This window comes from Uloborus diversus, chromosome 10 (assembly GCF_026930045.1).
Source record: "Uloborus diversus isolate 005 chromosome 10, Udiv.v.3.1, whole genome shotgun sequence".
Taxonomy (NCBI): Eukaryota; Metazoa; Arthropoda; class Arachnida; order Araneae; family Uloboridae; genus Uloborus; species Uloborus diversus.
In genome coordinates, this window is record NC_072740.1 from 31288744 (window position 1) to 31312716 (window position 23973).

At 32.3% G+C, this 23973-nt stretch overlaps 1 protein-coding gene across 1 annotated transcript in view; it reads right to left on the reverse strand.

The window, feature by feature from the left end:
- The window catches only part of LOC129231316 (G protein-coupled receptor kinase 2-like), a 35583-nt gene extending 14951 nt beyond the window's left edge, over positions 1–20632 (reverse strand). The window contains exons 1-11 of the mRNA XM_054865605.1: positions 20540–20632; positions 20358–20455; positions 17193–17285; positions 13785–13989; positions 13415–13608; positions 11819–11856; positions 7254–7343; positions 5733–5821; positions 5531–5650; positions 3233–3376; positions 149–286 (exon numbers count right to left, since the gene is read on the reverse strand). Of these exons, the coding sequence (XP_054721580.1) occupies positions 149–286; positions 3233–3376; positions 5531–5650; positions 5733–5821; positions 7254–7343; positions 11819–11856; positions 13415–13608; positions 13785–13989; positions 17193–17233 (1059 nt within the window). The 5' untranslated portion in view covers positions 17234–17285; positions 20358–20455; positions 20540–20632. The remainder of the gene's footprint in view (positions 1–148; positions 287–3232; positions 3377–5530; positions 5651–5732; positions 5822–7253; positions 7344–11818; positions 11857–13414; positions 13609–13784; positions 13990–17192; positions 17286–20357; positions 20456–20539) is intronic.
- Between the last annotated feature and the right edge of the window lie 3341 nt (positions 20633–23973).

Sequence of the window (23973 nt, forward strand, 5' to 3'; positions counted from 1 at the left end):
GAACACATCACCAAACTTGCACCCATGCTTTAGCCCTTGAATAATTAAATAAATAAACTAATTGAAACCATTAAAATAATAAGATTTCCAAATTTAACTCTGAAAATTAAAGGATTGAAAAAAAAAGTAATGTTCCAAACAAGCATACCTCAGTTTGCCATGGTATAGAAATGCTACCCATATTAAATTTGCTATAAAAAGTATCATCACTTGCATCTAAATTGACTCCTTTCACAGTTGAGAATTGCTCAATATCAAGAACATCTTTGGCATAAACAGCATGTGGCTATCAAGAATTGAAAAACAAATTAGAAATACTCAAAGAGGGACTAAATAAATTTTACAAACCTGAAATGAACAAAAAAAAAAAAAAAAAAGTTTCATAGCACAACAAAAGATTTCAATAATCTTTCAAACCAATAACATTTAAAATATGGTTATGGGAAGGGAGAGATAATGGAAACTCAATCATGAAATATTACAACAAAATGAGTCAAACACAGCATGGGTTAGAATTCAATGTCATTAATGACCATGATTAAGCATTATAATACATTTTCAGAATAGTTAAAGCAAATGATGATATCTATCTAATACAGAAGTAGTCTGTACAGGCAGGGTCCTGTTTTTGCAAAGTTGCAAAACAACTACTTACCTGGTAGTACAAACAACATGACACTGCCACTTACCTTACATATTATCGAGAAAATCTGCAATTATTTCTCAGCTGGGGTCGAAAAAAGTACAAAAATTTTTAAAGAAAAAAATCCTACATTCCAGAGAGCAAAGATTTATAACAAATTTTCTGGGATATAACCCACAGGAAGCATTTATTTGCAGTTTTGAATTTAAGTACTTCATTTTGATGCATTTCTTGATGCTGATTTAGATTTTCTCACAAACTGTCACTTCATCTTGAAGACTATTTTTGGGTTCTTTAATGTGTGCCGTAGACTGCCAAAAGAAATTCTGCTTTTGGGCTTCCTTACAATTTTGTGAATCTGAAATTAGTGTTATAAGCTCTTTTAAACTAGGGTTATTTTTTAATGAATCAATAGAAATGGGGACCCATTCAAGTGAATTTGTGAAAGTTAGGTTCTGTTGCTGTGAAATTGAAAACATACAATTTAACAAATTTGCACATAGCATTTTTGTTAATCAATGTGGGGACTTTAAAGAAAAGGCAATTTAACAAATTGCATCCAAATTTGGAAGGAACAGTTTCTGAGTATACTGCTTTCAAATAAAAGAAACAATAAAAGTGAAACGTTGAATGTGAAAGGTAAAATTTTGAAGACTGGACTTCAAAACCCTGGACCCAGAAAGAAAGAATTCAATTGGACAAAGATTAAGCCGAAGCTTAAACAAAAAGAAAAGAAATTGTCAGTAACCGTGAACAGCAAGAAAGGAAAAGCTGAATGGAAAACCATGAAATAAAATAAACAGAAACAAAAAATACTCGGAAGTATTTCCGAGGATTTCCGAGTATTTTTTGTTTCTGTTTATTTTATTTCATGGTTTTCCATTCAGCTTTTCCTTTCTTGCTGTTCATGGTTACTGACAATCTCTTTTCTTTTTGTTTAAGCTTCGGCTTAATCTTTGTCCAATTGAATTCTTTCTTTCTGGGTTCGTACCCAAGAGAAAGCTCTTGGCCTTTGCTTGCATTCCTATTGGTTCCTGATCGGTTTATAACGTTGTCATTGGTGTTTGGCTAATCCGCTGTTTTTATCTTTTAAGCTGCATGCTTATCTGCTCTTGGCTTTTGTCGGATGTCTTTTCATCCATAAGCTCATTATTTTTTGCATTGAAAAAGGCGTTCCCTGTAATGCCGAAACACGTGTCTGCTGTAATTTACGAATTTGTGCTTCTACTTACGTTGTTTTTTCTTACTTTAAAGCCTAATATTATTCCTTATAGGGACCAAAAATCTGGTTCATCGAACCAAGGAACATGGAAACAAAGTAGAAAAGAATCTAGAAATCACCTGCTTGAAGCAAGTTTCAAGTGGGTCAACCAATTTAATAGTTAGTGCAATTAAAATTAGGTGACATAGGTTATTGGTTTCTTGTAACTAGCAACATCAACAGGAAAAAAATTGGCAATGAAACTCCCATTGTATGGCGGTACTGTTCTAGCAGAGATTTAAAAAAATCTGTAATTTCAAATTTCTTCAATTTAGTTAGCATGTGCAAAAATACGCAATTTTTTCAAAAAAAAAAAAAAAAATGTAAAATACATAATTTTTGTATTTATTTACCAATACGTAATTTTCATTAGAATTTTTATTGGCTGATTATTATTTTAACACTTATTTTTTCAGTCTCCCCTTTTTAGTTACTTCTGGTTGTAGAACTGAATCTTACTGACTGGTAGGAATGTAACTAACTACTCTATCGGTTTAAGAACAGTGTTGAATGAGTAAAAAGATTCTTTGCATTATTTTAATTTATTTTTAACTGAAAAAGATTTGTAAACAGCAATTTTTCTTCTTTGCATGCACATCATACATGTGGGTTTGCAATAATCACAATGGCTTTTAAACGTTCCGTGCATAGTATAATCGGTCAAGCTACACAGGTCCTGTTCGCCTAATTGGACCAGCCGGTTATTAGGACCAAAATGGTCCTGTCCCAATGTGGTCCTATTAACCGGAATCAACTGAATTTATTTAGTTACTTTTCCATGCAAAACATTGATTATTTTGCTTAATCAAATTAAAAAGAAATATTACAAAAACATTTTTTAAATTGAAGTCAATTCTTTCATGTATAACTTTTAAGATAATATTCACCCAAAAGCGATGCATGTTCCAGAACTCCATTAAAATTTTCAATGAAATGTCAATAGTGTCCGGCTTTACCAATACCAAAATCTGGTCACCTTAAGTATGTTGTACAATGCATAATAAAAAAGTACAGCATATTATACATGGAAGATACTCTACTGCAGATGTGCTGAAGAAAAGTGCTAAGAGCCAATATTGTGATGAGGACTATAAGGCATATGCAGATCATAGGCAAAAAAAAACAACACTGCTTTGGGAACTAACAATTTAATTATTTTTAATTTAAGGAATGTAATTATTTTCAATTTAAGAAATGTAATTATTTTTAATTTAAGGAATGTAATTATTTTTAATTTAAGGAATGTAATTATTTTTAATTTAAGGAACGTAATTTTGACCTTCAAAAAATAAAATACAAACTTTTTAAATGAAAGCAACAAAACTCACATCAGGCACAAAAGGAGGTGTAAGAATTCCAGCTTCTAGCCTTTTCCAATTGATACTTTTGAAAAATGGATGAGCTTTGACTTCAAGAGATCCATACCTCCCATTATTGCAACCCAATCGCTCTTTAACTGTTTTTTTAAGCAGCTAGAAAGATATATACTATGTTTCAAAATAAAATATTAAGGTATCTGAGAATGAATATTTGTAATATTCTACATGGCAAATACAATATCTAAGGTTTCTATTTCAAATAAATTGAGAAAGAAATAGTTTTGAAAAAAGTATACTTTAGCAACTGAGAAAAGAAAAAGAAGCTCACTGAAATGCTCAAAATGATATTTTTATAATATTTTGTAAAACCATAATTGATGAAAAAAGAACTTTCGTTGGGAAAGAAAAAATATTTTAAAGTGTAACGTTGAAAAAATCTGTTTGGTACTAAAAGCAGGACATAAGGCATAATTTCACCAAAAGTGAACAGCAGTACAATGGTGTTCTAATATGAGATAGCTGAATATCACACTGACAAAAAAAAAAATACATAAATAAAAAGTACTGAACTGATAAATTTTCATCTATGATAATTTTCTCATCAACTAGAGGAAGAAGGGTGTTTAAAAGTGTCTAAAATAGTTGTTTATGTTTACCAAAACGTCTCTACAATGCAAAACTTCAATTTACGCAAAGGTTGTTGGAATGCATCCCTTGCGTAAGTTGAGGCTCAACTGTAGTTAGTAAGAGGATTTTAGATTTAAATTATGATTCCAGATTAAATCTTTGTTGGAGATTGATAAATTGAAAAGCTGATCTTAGCTGAGCACGGTGTATGTTGCTGGTTGTTACATTTGTATTTCTATTTTCATCCCTTACTCTAGAGCAGCGGTTCCCAACCAGGGGTTCACGAAAAAAATATTTTAACGGCAGAATTTTTGCATGCCTGTTTCCAATGAAGTCTAATGTTCAAGTGGTTTCAAGCAAATTTTGTTCCTTTTTTATTCATTTATCACACATTTATCGCATTCTATACTCTTAGCATGAAAGCATTACATGGAGCATATGCGAGCGTCTCAAATATTTTGATGCTTAGTTCGTTTACCATTTGAGTCCGACGATGAGCGATCGCACTTATCTTGTGTTGAGTCAAAAATGCGTAAAAGTGAGATCACGCTGTTGTTTGTTGCTTTGCTATAATTTTCACACTACAGACTACAATTTACTTTGAGCTTCATTGTTGAAAAAGAGAAAGAATGGCTAGCAACCCAAAAATAACACAGAAAGTATTAAAAATTAATTTAAAACATTTTCGTGAGTGAAAGTTTGGCAGTTTGAGGTTTAAGCAGTAAAGAAATAATCAATGGAATTTAACCATGTAAATTAATTTGTGCTATATGTAAATAAGGAATTTATGAAATTTGTGTAGAAAATGTCTTTTATAGTGTGAGCTTAAAAATATTTGTTTCACAAAAAATTACCTTTTGTGTTAAAATCTAGAGTAAATACTGAAATTGAAAAATAGACGCTTCTATTATTTTTTAATATACACATTTTACTCCTCACTTGTAGCATAATTACAAGAAAATTCTTCAGCAATCAATCTATTAATGTGCACAGCATATCCTTATCAAACAACTAACCTTTTCAAGAAGACTTAAACCTAGAGATCTTTCTTTTACTGGAAGAAAAAAGTTCATTTAGTTAATCTGAGACAGTTCCTTAAAAGGTATTTTAAAGATCATTCTTTAATTGACTTCTGATTTAGTGATAGAGATAAATGTATCCTTGTGTCAGAAAAATTTCAGCCAAGTTTTGAGCCTCTTTGTTCACAAATATCCCATTTTCAAAATTTTTTCAGTGTTGATTGAAGCTCAAGTGTTTATTTTTTGTGAATTTGTTTTGCATTCATTTTTTAGTGATCATTTTAGTTCGTAGCAATATTTATAATTCTATGTTTCGCAATTATGTTTTCATTCTTGTTATAAACTATGGAGCAGCATCAAACTAGAAAAAATCTCCCACATATTATTTTCTATTTGTGTGTGTGTGTGTGTGTGCGCACGTTTTTTTGCTTGTTACTTATTTCCTAGTACTCGAGAGGTTCGCCAACTTCTTTTGGAGTTAGGAAGAGGTTCGCAAGGGGGAAAAGATTAGAAATCGCTGCTGCTATAGAGAGCCGAAAAAAAAAAAAAAGAAAATACAGAAAACTGAAAAAAAAAAATAGTGCTGTAATGCACACTGATAAATATTTCGTTAAGCAGATGTATGAGTGAACTAAATCATAAACAGCATCATAAAACATACTTCAGAACATAAACCTTTTGCATCTTCATTAAATTTAGAGGAATATCTCTCTTTGTCTTCTTTAACTCTTCTTTCAACTTCTTCCCTTTTGACCTTTTCTTTTCTAGCACGGAATGGAGCCTGAAAAAATATCAATTTTTCACAGCCAAAAAGATAATCCTGAACCTCAAAAATTTGAATTGCTTCAATAAAAATCTTTTACCTGGCCTTCAATCATTTCATATATAAAGCAACCTAGACTAAACCAATCTGGACTGAATGTGTATTTTTCATTGTCTATAACTTCAGGTGCTGCAAAATAAATAAATAAAATAAAAATAATATATGAAAATCAATTACAACTATGCACAGGCACAGCATGCATAATACACACAGCACTATACTACATTTATGTAACTTGATGGGGGAAGGGGGAGGAAACACTGCTATCTGTTGTGGAATATATTGTGCAGAACCTGCATAACTGTATCAAAATCTAATTTTTCCAAACATAGCATGATATTTTAAATAATAATTCTAATGATGATACAACAAAGACAAGAAAAAAAAATATTAATTTGAATTTTTGGCATCTTGAATTCAAATTATGCTTTTCGCAATCACGAACGTGTGTGTGTATAAATGCGTGTATGTGTTTGTGTAGGCGCATGTGTGTGGGTGCATGTGTATGTGTGTGCGTGTTGTATATGCAGTGCTGTGTGTGTATGCACGCGTGTGTGCGTGTGTATGTAAGCATATGTTTTTGTGTCTGTGTGCAGGCATGAGTGTATGTATGTGTAGGAGTGCCTGTTTGTGTCTGTGCACAGGCATGAGTGTGTGTATGTGTGTGTAGGATATGGACGCAACCTGGAGACGGTTTTCGCAAGAGGAGCAGCGACGGTGGTGCTGACAGAGGGTGCTGGCGGGAAAATAAAATGATAGGAATTCAAAACAGTCAAATGAGAACAATAAGCAATTGTGATTGCTCAAAAAAAAGGAAAGCAAAATTAAGTATGAAAATACGTGGATCTAAATTAAAATAATTTCACTTATTTTCAAACACTTGTGATTATAGTGATTAGTACAAGGAATTTTCAAATGAACAGAAATTTGGGAAAGGTAATATATGAAAGGGTCCCTCTTATAAATGTTTATTACCCACAATTAAATGTTGTAGTTTGAGCTTATAAGAACTTTACCCAACATCTACTACTAAGAAATCTACTGCGAAGGAAAATTGGGCATCATTGAAAACAATTTCAAAATTGAAAATAAGAATGTTAAAGTTGCAATACTGTCTCCTTAATTTGTCAAAACTACTAGTCAAATATTCCCCCCAAAATTTTTTTGGGAAGTCACAGTGACCTACAATGTCTTCCCATCGGGACGTCGCTGGGGTGAGGGGGAGCACAATTTTTGAAGTTCACCAGAGGTGCCAGACCCTCTAAGTACGCTACTGCTTGTTTGTAGTTAGTCCTTCAAAACAAATTTAATTTTATTTAAAAGAAATAATAATATTCTTTTTTAAAATTAAAAAATAATCAAATTAATATAATTTTTTCTTGTTTTTTATCAAAAGCTGGGGGGTGCAAGCGCCCCCCTTACATATCCTGCTTTTGCCCATGATATTAAAAATGAGTGACTTATCGAAAATATACTCTTTCAGAAAAGATGCAATAGGAAAAAATAATAGAAAATACTTGGAAATGTCTATGGTTATAAAGAAAATTTAGTAGTATCTTACCCATATAGCCCACTGTTCCAACACGACCTCGAACCATCTCACCTTCCGCAATTTCTGTTGCAAGACCCAAGTCAGATATCCTAACGTGCCCTATAATATTTCACAAGAGAACATTATTAAAGCGATGCATGAAAATAGCTCCCATAAGTTTCTTTTCTTTTTGATAAAACACTATGCCAAAATGTTGCATTTTAAAACATAAAGAGACCTTTCAAAAATTAGGCTCCTACTTGGGAAAGCATTTTCAATTTTTATACTCATACAACAATATCTCACTTATACATCACCTCTTTTATGAGCTCGTTATATTTTGATCTACAAAAATCCAATTGTCAAATACAAAAATTACTGTTATTTAACATTCATTTATGCATTACCTTTGGGGTTTTTATCACTTATGTTCTGGTGTAACTTTTGCCATTCCTTTCTTTTATTCTTTTATAAACTTCAATTTCTTAAAGTGCCTTCATACAAAGTTCTGATGTTCCTCTCTTAATTATGAACATTTAATTGAATTGAAAAAAAGTTGTTTAAAATAATGTGAAAAAACAAAAACAATCTTCAAGCATGAAACACTTCTGTAAAATATGTACATTTCACTTAAACTTTAATTCCATTAATATCATATAATGAGAAGAAATTTCAACATAAAAATTACTGATAAGTAGGAATGAGAAATATTTAGTTACTTTATTCAGCCCACATTTTAAAGCTCTGTCATTTGAAAGAATTTATTGGCAAAACATTACAGAAAAAGAGAATTTAACTTTAAAATATTTTAAAATTTAAGAATGAAAAGTTATTGAAAATAAAAAAAATTTTGAAAAAAAATAAAATAAAACCGACTTTAAAATTGCTCTAAAAAGTGAAAAATAATTTTATTCTTTAAACACGATCGATAATGCTTTTAAACATAATTTTTGAAGTTGGCGCAAAAACAAAACTTAAAATCCAGTGTAACCATGCTTCGTTCATATTTTTTTTCAGAAAAGCATCCAAAGTTACGAACGAAACATTTATATCGCTATTCAAATTTGCTGTCATCAATGCATAATGTATGTGATAGTGAAGAAACTGGTCCTGGTTAAATTTATAATTGTATTTGAGTTATGGCTGTGAATGATTCTATCTGTCGTTTTTGCGCCAACTTCAAAAATTATGTTTAAAAGCATTATCGATGGTGTTTAAAGAATAAAATTATTTTTCACTTTTTAGAGCAATTTTGAAGTTGGTTCTATTTTTTTTTTAAATTTTTTTTAAATTCTTTTTAGTGTAAATGTAAGTATTTCAGAAATAATAAGAAGTTACCATCACGAAACTTCACATCTTTTTCTTAAAAATGCTCCATACTAAAAAAAAAAAAACTATTGACACGCGTTAAACTTGGCACTAAAAACTTATCTTTGTTCCTCTCTGGAAATCATGCGTAGTTAATTTAATTATAACCATTTAAGTATTACGTTTTTCCTAACTAATTTACATTCCACAGGATCTAAGTTGCTCGTGATGCAATCCTGTATTTTCTTACTTAGCCCCGATCATCTGTTATCGGCATTGATAATAACGATAAAAATACTACAGAGTAGTTGAGTCAAACCTAATGGTAGCATTGTGAAGGCTAAGCAGATCCTAATCACTGCATCACCTCGCTTCCAGGTTAGGTTTACCCCTACTATCGAGCAATAGCACTGAAGAAAGGAAGATTTTGATAATTCACATAGGGTTACTATAAATCAGCAGGGTTACTAAAATAAAATTATTTACGCCAAAAATGAGACGACAGCGCCAGATTCCCCATTATCGAAATATCCCTTGAAGAAATTTGATGCTTGCTTCAGAGAAGCCTTCATTCAAAATTATCATTACAATTACTATTAATGTTACTGTTATAGGGCACCAAAGTTTTATAACAATGAGTTTCCTATTGTCGCGTAGATGAAGGTAGCGAAGACAATGTGAAAGCCAAATGAAGCTAATACTCGTTAGTCTCAACTCGAGATCTTTATTCAGAACCACGAATGAACGTTACATCTCCTTATATACAACTTGAGAAAGTGCTGGAACTTTCCAGACTTGGAAAGATACAGAAATTAATAGAAGATTCGAGAAAATACGGGAAACAGTAGAAACGAAATTTTAGTAAAATTCACTTTGTCCTAGTCGGGATTTGAACCCGGGTCGCTCGTGTGGGAGGCGCGAATTCTACCACTGAGCCACCGTTATCCACGAATGAAAAGTGCGAACTTCGCTACAAAATCATTTAATGGGGAAATTGCATAAAATTTACTGTTTTTTGCCCATAACTTTTTTTCTAAAGAACAAATATGGTCAAACAAAGTAATGGGACCTAAGTTGAGCAATCCCCTATCCATTAAAAAAAGAATCATCAAAATCGATTCACTAGGTGAGACGCTATGAGTGGACAAACAAAAAAAAAAAAACATACATTTAAACATTTTTTTTTCTGATGATCAATCAAGTCCCAGATCCGTGCCATTGTATTATTGCGCTGTTTCTGCAATCCAGAACATGACAGAATATCTTGCGGTAGATATACATAAAACAGCACATTGTTCAAATCATATAACTTTATGTCTTTATTAGTACTAGAAATGTTAGAAGATGTTTTTATGATTTTATTTAAGATAGAGTAGAGTCTAGAAAATCCGAGGCAATTGGGGCTCACCTCACCTTGGATTACTGATAACTCGAATAATCCGGAAAATACTTCCAGATGAACATTTACAGCATTCGGATGACATTAGAAGGAGCACCTTTTATTTCCTTGTATAAAGAAAGGAAACCATTATCTTCATGGAATTATGACTAAAATTTCAACATAAATTAACCTTGCGTCTAAACGAGTTTTGACTTCAATTTTTCTTGATATCTGTATGTATTTATGTGTACAAGCCAACCCAAACATGCATTTCGACTGTGTCCGAATCCATTACCTCTGTATCAGTGTGCATGTGAGTATGCATGTAACTTGGATTACACAAAAAGGTTAACTGTAGGGAGGTTTAAATTTCGTCTATGCAACTCATGTGACTTCAAGTTTTTCATCTACTTTTTTTATTACAATCAGGTATTCTAAAAGGGATGTTAACACCTTCTTTGTGATAAATCAATGTCAATTTTACTTATCAAGTCAAGGCTTCTCTTAATCCATATCTCGATGTCATTGCAGTCCATGCATATTTCTTGTCACTAAGGGAGTGTTCTTGAAACCATCTCAATGCATTTTTATTATTTACTGCACGTTGTTAATAAGTTCCACAGTAGCAAAAGTTTTTTATTTTCAGATTTTAATGAAAATCTTTTTTTTTTTTTTTTTTTTTTTTGCGACAAAAAATTTTTTAACTTAAAATATAAATTAAGCACCTTGGAATAAGCGAAACCTTGAACTTTCGAGACTGGGATTTTCAAGGCTGTCCTGTAGTATAACTGACTGAATAAATTCAGTAAAACTGAAGGAAATACTTAAAATGTCATGTAAACGAAAAGCCTCATGATTGTCTCTCAAGACAATTCAACATTCACGTAAAAAAACATGTGCATACTTTGTGTGCGAATATATACAGTAAAATCCCTCTAATGCGGACACTAACGGGACAAATATTTTTGTCCGCAATAGAGAGGTGTCCGCAAGACAGGGGTTTAATAATGTTATTTGCATTGGAACAGGGAAATTAAAAATTGTCCGCATAAGAGGGATGTCCGCCTATGAGGGGTGTCCGTTAGGAGGGGTTTTACTGTATATATGTATATAAATACATACAGTATTGTGGCAATTAATTGAGAAATGTAATTTTTTTTTCGTTTTGGCAGTTATCTAAGTAGTAGGCATTCCTATGCACCAAGTGGCAGTCCTTCAAGTTTCTCTGTCAAGTGCTAGGTGTTCCACAGTTTCTTGCTCTTTGAAGGGGTCATAATTTGCGTCATGTATAACAACTCAGAAACATGCGCTAAAGTAATTGTGCGTAGAAAACAATTCTAAGATGTTTGAGGAAAGGGGTCAAATATGTGAATGAGCATAGGAAGTGACGGGCATCATATTGACTCAAAAATTAGTTCTAATCATGTGTAAACTGTGGCTGAACAGAAATTGTGCTTTCCAACAAGACAACGCCCAATGTCATTTTGAAGCGAATTAAAAAATTCTGCTCAGAAAATAAAATTTATGTACTGGATTGTCCCGGGAATTCATGTTACTTAAATCTGGAAGAAAATGCGTTGGCTATTGTCAAAAGATATTTTTCACAAGTTTGACTCAATGATGGTGAACAAGCCAATTTAGGCTTTTATTGAAATATGGTTCAGATATGTTAAAAGTAAAACTATGAGTGTCAGTCTAGTACATTTCATGCTAAAATATGTTTGTGATGTTATAAAGTCTCATGGAAGTCACATAAATTATTACTTTAAATAGATTCAGAAAGAATTTGAGAACAGAAAAATTGAATTTTAAGCAACAAAATGCATTTCTCAATTAATTTCCATAATACAGTATTGTCACCTTAGACTTTAAGATACATAATAATAGGGGGAAAAATATTACATACCACTGTCATCTAGAAGAATATTTTCAGGTTTAAGGTCCCTAAAAATAATACACACCTGTTATTCAGTTGCATCTCAGATATTATTTTCATATTAAAAGCTTTGTAAAATAAATAAGTATTTTGTGGCACCAAGTATTACTGCAAGAAAATACCTGTATATCATTTTTTACACAAGTTGGAAAAATATTGAAAGCTTCAAGAAATAAATAAATCGTGAAATAAGTAGTATATCTCGCAAATTTGTGCATTAATAACTAATGTGTCATTTACTTTTAATTTTTTATTAAGAGACAAATTCAGAGCTGTTACAGAATCAAAGCACAAAGTACAAGAAGCTTTTACTGTCAATTAAATTGGACATTTGGAGGGAAAAAATAGGAGAAAAAATGCTTGAATAAGACAGGTATCACAGTATTTATTTCAAAACACATGAGTAAAGAGAAGCAATTATGTTTTAAATTCTTAAATGTTTCACGAATTCCATGAGTATAATAAGATAATAATACTAAACATAAATATAACAATGATTTTGAAAAAAAAATTGAAAATACTTGCTGCTTAGGAGCATTAGACATAATTTTCATTCTTCAGTGGGACATTCTCATTGTGTTTTCCCGACAAATGTGAAAGACTTGCACAAATTAGATTCAAAACATTTCTTGAGTTTGAACCTTATTTCTCACCAAACTAACATTTTAAAAAGTTATGAGAAATTGCTGCACACCAGTGCTTTTTTTTAAGCACACTAATCACTAAATTTTTTTGTAAAGTGCATTACATTGCAAAATATGAAAAAAAAAGTAGTAACTATAGTAGTGTACATTACTTCTTATCGCCATGCAAAACATGTCAAGTCTAATTTGTAAATGAAAATTTTGCTATCAAAAAACCTATCTCCCATTAATATGATAAACATTTTTAAAATAAAAGAATTTAAAAAAAAAAAAAAAAAGAAAACCTAATTTTACTTCTACATATTATTCTAAATGTCAATTATACTAGTACATTATTCATTTTATTATTACTTATCTTTGCAGAATAAGTTTCAGCGAAAAAAATGGAATGCTTTCTTGATATTATGAAGTGAAAAGCAATTCCAGCATTTTAAATGTCAGTTTCAGTATTAATTAAAATAAATACTTAGTTTTGAAGCAAATATGCCTAACAGGCATAGGAGAAAGTAAGGGGTTTGTAACTCTTTGGATTGTTTTTTAGAAACCTTAGAAACTTAATGCTATTTCACACAGAGAGCATATTCTAGGAGAGGTAGATGACAGTTTTGTAAAACCAAGTATACAATTGACTACAAGAAAAGTAACTTAGAGCAGGAACACTTATTGAGAACCCATTGCAGCTCAATAGGAAGTTAGGATCCTTGTTACAATAATCGAATTTATCCTTAGTAAAAGAGCTGTGAAATCTTTTAGATTCTTTCAACATAGTACACAATATAAATAAAAGTTTTTCTTTTTTTTTTATCTTTTAGATTCTTTCAACATAGTACACAATATATAAATAAAAGTTTTTCTTTTTTTTTCTCACTTGCCATCATAATCTATATAGCATGAAAAGGAAATAAAATAATAATTTATGCACCTATATACAATTCCTTGGGCATGAAGATGTTCTAAACCTTGAGAAACTTCAGCGGCATAAAACTTTGCACGTTCTAAATCAAAACCTGGTTCGCCTCCCATGTTATAGATATGAAACTTTAAATCTCCTCCATTCATTATAGTTAACACAAGACAAAGAGCATCTTTAGTTTCATAAGCATATGCAAGGCTTACCTAATTGGAACAAAAAAAAAAAAAAAACAAATATATATATATATATAAGAACAATCATAACAAATGACATACAATAATATTAGTAGCAATAATAGAAAAATTTAAAAATCACATTTTTTAGTTTATCTTATTAGGAACTTCTTGGCAAAATTATAAAATTACCTAAAGGTACTTACAACAAATCTTGAATTTATTTTCTGCAGAATATTTTTTTCTATTAGAACCATCGATTCTCCTTTCCTCTTCTTTATTCGTTTTTTCTCCAGTTTCTTGCAAGCATACATTTTGCCTGTAGCTCTAACTTGACAAGCACAAACTTCGCCAAATCCACCTTTTCCTAATACTCGGTACATACGGAATGTTTTTGCTGTGACAGGCTGGCTAAAAGAAAAAGTACAAAATGAAAATTTTCTACCAGCAACGCATTTTCACATATAATCATTTACATTAAAAAGAACTAACATTTCTACATGGATTAACATGCGTTCAACATTTTTTAAATCTTATAATAACATGTCATACAAACTTTCTTAGACAAACTTTGTGTTTTAAGGTAACTTCATATCTGAGCTTTTCCCTCAACAGTTATGATGGTTATAATTGCCTCAGGTACAATCGTGGATCCAATGTGAGGAGGGGCATGACCTCTTCCCCTTAACCAGATCAAACATTACCCAATAGAACCTATAGTCCTTCAGTTTCAGAACTTTTCGACGGAGAAATTGAGGTCCACCCAATTTGTGTACAAATTTAAATTATATCCAGGGTTGTAACAAACTTAAAAATAATAAGAGGGGGGTCATGTGTTCTACCCCCCTTCTGCGTAGTAAGCAAGGATGCAAGATAGTGTTTTTGTATTTAAAATAGAAATATTTTCTCACTGAGAGCTCTGGCTTCAAGCAGTTTGAAGCCGCTTATTTCAATCATATCCAGACTGCAATGCAGTCTTAAGACTGTTCTGGGGGTTGACTTCCGAATCTCTCATACCCTTCACATCACCAAAATTGTCTGAAACAGTTTTTTGAGTAACAATATTGAAATCTTTCCGGCGGGAGGGTGTCCGAACCTAACCCCCCCCCCCCCATTCCCTATCAATATTGGAGATACCCATTGCGTTCCCCAAGCTTCAAATTTGAAAAATAGACGGGAGAGCGCTCTAGAGCCTCTTCTCTCTATAATATTACCAAAGATCAACTAACATGCATTTTTAAGAAGACAAATTCAAAAAATATCCACGGGAGAAACCCTCACATCCCTTATTCCTGTGTGAATATTACACTTACATTTAGACTCATGTTGTCAGTATTAAGATTTATTAATAACTTCCTTTTATACAAGAAACTGAAACCATAAATTCTCTAGGTACTTAATAAATGTTTGAAATAATTAAGGGGCTGCTAATTTAATAAACCCCCTCCCTCACACTTTTTTGACCTTGCGACGGCTCTGCCTTCATTAAGTTAAAAACTATAACATTTAGAATACATCTAGCTTTCTCAGAGGCATACTGTATTTTTTGTTTTACATACTAATAAAGCAGCAACATTTTATAGGTAAGTAAAAAACAAGCACAAGCCCTCAATGGCATTGTTTTTAGATTCTTCATATTCAAAGGTAGTAAAACGAATATTTATTCCAAAATATAGACACCGGAACCCCTCCTTTTTTTCGAACATGGCGTACCCCCCCCCCCCCAAACTAGAGCCTGAATCCACCCTTGGGTCCAGATGATGATCTAGTGCTGATCATACTATTCTAATTTATTGCTTGAACATTTGTTAATGCATTATAACACAACGTTCTATTTTCCCATTAGTGAAAATGGGAAAAAGTCATCCACATTTTTCAAAAGAAAAAAAAAAGTTATAGTTTAAAAACTAACATCACACCAAAAATGTAAAATATACAAAACTGCAAGCCTTGCTTCCACCATAAAAAGTTGTGCGATCTCATATAAAATCAAGTTGTTTTAGTTAGTACAGTCGACTCTCGCTACAATGCCATCCGACTTACGTGAAATTGTTATACAGCAATTTTTTCAACAGTAAAGAATTATTGAGCTAGCGCAAATTCCTCGCCCGCAACATGAAAATTTTCGAAAGGGAACCGCGGTGTGTAAGTTTTTTTTGTGAATGGACCTTCATCCCTTTAGCATCACTGAGAGCAGAAGTACTGTACTAGTCTTTTATCGCTTATACTAATAACTACTTCTCATTTTCCATTAATTTTTTTTCATTCTAAATGTGAAAGTTAACGAAATATAACGACACCTAAGAGCGCTGTTTCATTTAAAGTTGGTGAAGATAGAAAGAAAAAGAGAACGTTTCTGACAATTAAAGAAAAGGTAAAGCTTCTCAAAAAGCTGAAGTTGAACCAAAAAATGCTTCGAAGGGAAGCACAACAATTAGGTAATACGGTATGAGTGAATCTTCCATACGTACAATTAAAAGTCAAGAAAAGGAAATCCATAAAAGTTCACTGAGTAATAGTATCCAAGCAAAAGTGCAAAAATTATGAAAATGGAAGCTGCTCTTTATTGTAAATTAAAGAAACCAGGAAAGAGGGGTAATGCCATAGACGGAAACTTTATAAAAGAACTAATGAAGCAACTGTATTTAAAAATATATTAGAATAACGGTTTGATCACACAGCATAAATCATCATCATTTTCCCTTTTTTTAAGTTACAAATATCATTACTGAATCAACTGTACAGAACTATGGGGCATTTGTTTTCCTTACTACATGCTGTACATACAGTACTGGTTTATTTTATGTATTTCTTTCCCATTGATCATTGTTTTTGTGCATCATAGCAATATTTTATGTTGAATAAAACGGTTTAAAAAAATAAATAAAAATAAAAACTCAGTTCTTTATGTAAGAAACAGCAATGTATAGTTACGAAAAGGTTTTCTACTGTTTAAGGTGGTGTTTACAAGTGTCTAAAATGATTGGTTATGTTTATAAAAGTTTTTACACATACCCTTTTCCACAATGGGAAATTTCAACTTACGCGAGGGGTCTTGGAACGCATCCCTCGCGTAAGTCGGGACTCGACTGCACCTTGGAAAGTACCTATTTAACAACTGTGCCATAAATTGTTTCCTGTTAAGTTAACTTGCAATGTTTATAGTAACCATATTAAAGCTAGAATTCTAGAAAATTCTAGTGATAGTGCACCTACTATATGAACAAGATAACGTTACTGAGTTTTGTAACTTTTGGTTAAAATCATGTGCATAATCATAGGGGACTTTCTTTTGTTTATTATTACTTATTTGTATGTGTTGCCAAATACTAACATACCAAATTTGAAATTGTACTTAAATTTTGTAGATGAAATATTTGTGTTAGAATTTAAGTTAAGTTCAGAAGAGCATTAGTAACTGTAACTAAGAGTAAATTCACATGTGTTGTATCACATGTGTTGTATTTTATGTTTTCCTGTCTGAGTTCCAGAAAATATGCATCATTGGGGAGAGGGGGGGGGGGGGAGAGATTTCAAACATATCAAAGTATCTTAGAAATACATTATTTTTCAGGTAGTTTGCAGTACATCTCATATAATGAAATAAATCATACCTTTCTAACCATTTCCATTGCAAATAACGATGAAAATACATGCTATTTTCAAATTCTTTGAATGGTTCTCTGGACAGAAAATCTTTGACTGATCTATAATTAAGAGCAATGTAATTAAACAAGAAATATACTTATGAATAACAATGTATGACAATATATAGTTTCTAAAATAAAAAAAAACTGCTTTTAAGTAATTTATAAGGGCATTCCAGTAAGTTATAAATACTACACACAATTAAAAAAACCACACAATTTATTGCTTGAACCCAGTAGATAGCAACTGAGTAGCAGTCTGTCTGTGCAGAATACAAAAGTGCTAGTAAATTCATGGAGCTCCTTGTCAGCTTCTAATCAGTTTCAAGAGGATAATTACATGCTGAATGATATTGATTGAATTGAAATATGGTACAATGATTCAATAGAATCTAAGCACCAAAGGATACGTGAAGTTATTTGTCTAAGATATCTTACTTTCTAAAACTTTAACAAACCAGCATGCATTATGATGCAGCAACATTGTTCACAGATGCTACAACTAGGTGTAATTCAATTTCACAGAGATACAAAATTTTAAAATTCACTCACTCACTTGGAGCAAATTACAGCAATTACTTCACCTAGTAAATGACAAGCACCTAAAACATACTTTTCTGATGAAAATATGTGAATCACAACTGTCAATACGGATGAAGAGGCCATACATTTCATTGATTTATTTCTGATCTAAGAATAAAATACATAAACTCACAGTTGCACTAGTCCGCTTGATTTTAATGCCTCTAAAACAATCTTAAATCAGTGAATGTAACTCAAATAAATATCCAATGCTGAGAAAGTTCTCAATAGAAGATGTCAAAAGAAATGTGGGAAAAAACATTCTCGAAAGAAAATAGTGCAACCTATTTGATTGTTCTGGGAATTTAACTCCAATAGTATTATTTTGCAAACAAAAACTATCGCGAAAAATTTGAAATTTCAATTACAGTAAAAGCTGAACTATTCAAAAAGAGTGGGAAATACCATGCGCCGGACACGAGAATTTTCGGAATAGTCAAATGAAAATTAAATTAAAAATGAGTCTAATAAACTCAGGAGCACATACAGTGCACTCCAATGTTAAAGAAATAATTATTTTTCATGAACTTGGATACATTGCAATTTTTGGTGCATCGCACTTTTTTGTTCTCTTGAGAAGCACAATCTAACTTTCAGCTACACTTGAGGATTTTCATTTATGCATTCATCTTTGAAAGGTAATACTAAGCAACGGTAAATATCAACATAGTATGAAACATAGCTGCTAACCTCAAGATTTAAAAATTATGATCATCATATGAAGAAGAAGGCGTGTGCGTGAGGAAGGGGAGCAAGAAAATTTAGAACTTAAATACAACTCTGATACCCCAGTAAAACAATTAAGAGCTCATTCCCTAAAAATTTAGTATGTTCCCCACAAAAAAAAAAAAAAAAAAGTAACTACAACAACTAAGAATTAAAGTCAAGTTAAAAAATACATATTTAAGCTGTTAAAATAAAACATAAAATAATAGATAATATATAATATTTAAGGCAGCATACATTAAAATAGTTTTCAACTTTTAAAACAATTGATAAATTTACAAGATGCAAAAGGATTGAAATTTGGCGAAGCAAGTGCTCGGTGTAGACACGCTTCCAAAAATTGATTTCTACTAAATTGTTACAATTCAATTGAAGTAGTCAAGTCAGTTAGTTCCCTTAATCCACTAAATTTTACGTCGATTTTTCAAAAAAAAGGGGGGAGAATTTTCAAAAACAATTAGATTTTTTTGTGGGAAGGGGGGAGAGGAATCAGAAGAAAATCTGGGAGAAGCGAAATACTTGCAGTTATGAATGGTATAAAGTGATTGATTTAAGATGGAGCATACAGTTATTGCTAATAAATATGCATTGATAAATATACTAGATAAAACTTAAAAAAGAAAAGTATAGCTTTAGCCTCATTCAATATGTGGAAATATGGGAGTAAATGCAGGTAATGTATAAAAATAAGTGTAACTTGATTTTTCATTTTTCCACAGAAAAATATTCAGGTTACCAATTATGTTACAATTGACCATAACAACTGAACCATGACTTTGTCATTAAAATATTTTCTTCAGAAAGTTTTAAAACAGTTTCACAAGGGAGACAAAATTTTTAACACAAACTTATATACAGGGTGCTCCATTTTAACCTGCAAGACCTTTATTTTCGCAACTGCTAGGCCTAGATGTATACTTCTAATAGCAAAAATGTTCAAAATCAGATGCAGATTTAAGATATTGAAAGTTTGAAGCAAAAATGAAAAATGAGTCAAAAAATGCAAAATTCAACATTTTATACAGGCCCTAGGTCCCCTAACTAATATTTAGAGAAATAATCTCCATTGAAAACTATTACTAACACAAAAAAACTTGACATTCGTGCGACCAAAACTCAAGGAGATATCCCAGTTTCAAGTTTTGAGGGACCATACAGAAGATGAGATTGGAACTTATCGCTCTTTCAGAAGAATGACAGGTCGTCAAAGTAAGAAAAACAAGGTATTTATATTTTTCATTGCTATTTAAAAATAAACGCAAATGTTATGTCATGATACACAAAAACATTCGACAAAACCTCGAATAATTTGAAAATAACACTATGCACACAGGTATTTTACACTTGTTAACCACTATATTTCCCCCCTAAAGGTGTTGAGGGCGAGTGAAAAGTGGTGTAAAGTACAAAATGCTGCATTTTAAATCTCCGTGAATATTGGTCGCACTAATTTCAAACGTTTTGTGTTAGAATTGTTTTTCAATGGAGATTATTTCCCTAAATATAAGTTAGTGGACCTGGGGCCCAGTACAAAAAGTTAAATTTTGTATTTTTTGACTCATTTTTATTTTGACTTCAAATTTTCAATATCTTAACCCTGCATCTAATTTTGAACATTTTTGCAATTGGAAGTATACATCTAGGACTAATGGTTGCGAAAATAAAGGTCTTGCAGGTTAAAACAGAACACCCTGTATATCTCAACCAGCATACTTTTGCAAACTATGTGGGGCATGATAATGCAGTGAAATTCATTCACAAACAAGGAGATTTTTTAGTAATAATATGTTTCATAAATAATGAACAATGTAAAGTTTATCTTACCTGGCACATTCTGAAAACAAGTCTCTACTGGCAGTTTGAAGATTTGACCGACAGCGTTCTATCAAATCTTCATTGACAACATCAACAAACTCACTTGACTAAAACAGGAATAATCATTTTGTTTTAACATACTGTTTTTTAAAAATATACATGCAAAAAAGTAATAATAATTAGTTACTTACATCTTTGCATAGGTATTTGCTGAAAACTTCCTGAGCAGCACTTAGTCTGTCTTCATCTAATTGAACTTCATATATATCCTTTAAATCAAGAAATAAGTTACAATAAAATCTACATGCTCTGATTTAAAATACAATAAAGATTCCTTAAAACCAAGAAGCATGTGGTTAAATGAGTAATCATTTTTCAGATACATGTAATGCTGCATTTCCAGCATACAGGGTCTATTCCAAAAGTAATGCAATTATTTTTGATTAAAGTAATTTATTGAACGGATTTGCACAAACACTTAAAATTCTTCAAAGTTATGTCCTTGGGTCTCTACAAATTTTTTCCAGTGTCTCTACCATGACTGGTAAGCGCCCTGAAAGGCGTTTCGGGGAACCTCTCCCACGGTCTTCGACACGGCTAATTGGATCCTTTCTACGGATGAAAAACGGGTTCCTTTCAGGTCTGCCTTAATCCAAGGGAACAAAAAGAAGTCTGCCAAGGCAACGCCAGGACTATATAGGGGTTGGCACAGCGTTTTAATCCAGTATTTAGCCAGGAAGTCGCCGACTCGCATTGCATTGTGGCAATTCGCTTCAGTACGAACTTGGTGCAGTTTCCTTATCACTAAATCTTCAGTAACAATGCGAAACGCAGCAGCAGTTGTTCAGTTCATTAACAACCATCTTGATAGTCAATAGATGGTCAAAGTCCAACAATTGATGAACACGAGCTACATTGTTGTCGGTTTTGCTGGTTGACCGCCGCCCAGAGCGTTGTTCGTCTTGAACCTCAACCTGAACCTCTCTAAAGGTCTTTATCCACCTCAAAACTTGTGAGTAGGACAGAGAAGAGTCCCCGTAAGCCTCACGAATCAGTTTGTTAGTCTTCAAAAGAGATTTTATTGGTTTAGCAACAAAATTTAATCGCATACTATTTTTTTCGTGACACGTTTGGTGCGCAGAGCTTAACATTAGCTGAGGTCCGGCCACTTCCACAGCTCGGAGAACACTGAGACCGGTTTTCCAGAAAACTTTAGGGTCCCCCCCCCCCACCGAACCCAAGTAGTTCGATTCCACCCCAACCAATAAAAGCGGCCCAGGAAATTCAATTGCATTACTTTCGGAATACACCTTGTATATTCAAACAAGCACAATTCTTTCAGAATGAACATTATACCGGAGAAAACTTAGAAATCATGTATGCAATGACTGTAAATTATGATACTGCTGACATTTTCATAATGAAAATGTTTCAATTATTTATACTGTTTACCTCTGAGAAGTTGAGCTACGGCCCTGAACAAGTCCATTTCTATCAAGGGAGAGCAATCAGTAAGAAAAGGAATCGTTAGGCGCAGAGTTAGGCTACCATTGCAACCCTTTTATTTGGCGAGAAAATCCTGTATCGCTTGTTACTTCTTTCCTGAATTATATTGTTTGCCAAACGGGCAATAACACTGCAAACTAAATCCGCAAGTTCTTAAGCCATTTTTCCTCACTCCTATTTCATCAAATGGAATCGTTTAATCGGTCGGGAAGCGGAGCTCTACTTGCTAGAGGTGGACAGTATGTAGAACTATTAAAAAGCATGAGCTTTGCGCAAGAAATAGATAAAAGTCAGAAATAATGTTTTAATAGCACAAACAAAAAGATTTAAAAGTTTAAAATGCAAGCATTTTTCAGAGGCAATAGCCTCCTTCCTCAGTGCAAAGCAAGCAAATGGGATGGAACATGGTCATGGGAGAAGGGGGGGGGGACCAATCAGATTGCAGCAAGTGCTGAGGCATGATTTGACAAATCAGAATATGTAAATTTGAACCCATGGATTAAGATTAGAGATTTGAGAACTGCAAAAGACTCATTGCAAAGATTATTTAAATTTTTGTGAACATAAAAGGCTTCCAGAAAATCCGATTCCCAACATTTGTAGGTCTGCAAATAATCTTGACCACTGAAAAAACAAAATGATGCCCAGTGTCCCAACAATGTTTGATAATTGATGATTTGTTCAGTTCTTGTTTTTTAACGTGGTTTTCATGTTCCTTTAAACGAAACTTAAGTGATCACCTTGTCTGTCCCACATAACCAATTTTACATTGGCAATTAATATGATAGATGCCCTACTGATTGAGTGGTTTGATTGGGTCCTTCAGTTTGGTAAAAGAAAGTTTATTTATAGGTCTGTAAAATACGCAAAAATCAAACTTGCTAAGAATTCTAGAAATGCGAAAGGAAATCTTTGAATAAAATGGTAAAATCACAAAATTAGTAGAAGAAAACCTTAGTTTGTTGGGGGGTTTTATTTTGAGTTGAGAGTTTGTAAAAAGCCTCGTCAACAATTTGAAGAGGATTCTTCAAATTCAAAAACCTTTCGCATTTCTAGCATTCTTAGCAAGTTTGATTTTCACATAATTTACAGACCTTCTTTTACAAAACTGAAGGACCCAATCCAAACACTCGATCAGTGGGGCATCTATCATATTAATTGCTGATGTAAAATTAGATATGTGGGCCAGACAAGGTGATCACTTAAGTTTCGTTTAAAGGAACATGAAAACCACATTAAAAAACAAGAACTGAACAAATCTTTGATTGCCAAACATTGTTGGGACACAGGGCATCATTTTGTTTTTCCAGAGGCCAAGATTATTTGCAGACCTACAAATGTAGGGGAATTAGATTTTCTGGAAGCCTTTTATGCCCACAAAAATTTAAATAATTGTTGCAATGAGTCTTTTGCGGTTCCACATATCTCTCCAACCTTAATCGATGTGTTCAAATTTACATATTCTGATACGTCAAATCATGCCTCAGCACTCCCTGAGATCTGATTGGTGACCCCCCCCCCCTTTGCTTGCTCTGCACTGAGGAAGGAGGCTATTGCCTCTGAAACATGTTTGCATTTTAAACTTTTAAATCTTTTATTTGTGCTTTTAAAACTTTGTTTCTGACTTTTATAGAACTATTATCATAAAATTTTATGTAAATGTTCCTATTCATTATCTTTACATTTGCATCAAGTTTAGTTTGTGTTGCATCATAAAAGAATATTTCATTAACATTTTTCAGAATGTAGTTCAAAAGTCTTTCAAAGGCAATGAAAAAAAAATCAGCTATAGCTCTGTTTGGATTGTGGCATACCCTTAGCTTTTAAAGAAAAGAGAGAGAGGGGGGTGAGCTTACGGATTCTTAATAAATCTCTTTCATAAAAAAGAAAAATATAGAATTTGTTTTTGATTTAACATATTGCAATGAAGGATTATTAGCTACAATTAAATGCTTTCTTTTTCTTCTTTATTAGCAGCATCATGTCTGTAAACTGATTCTATACTTGAAGACTTAAAACTTATCAAAATGGGCAAATTCACCAATTTTGAAACAACTTATTTGCTGCAGTTCGCAAAAACTCAGAACACCTAACCAATTAATTGAAAACAATAAGAAAA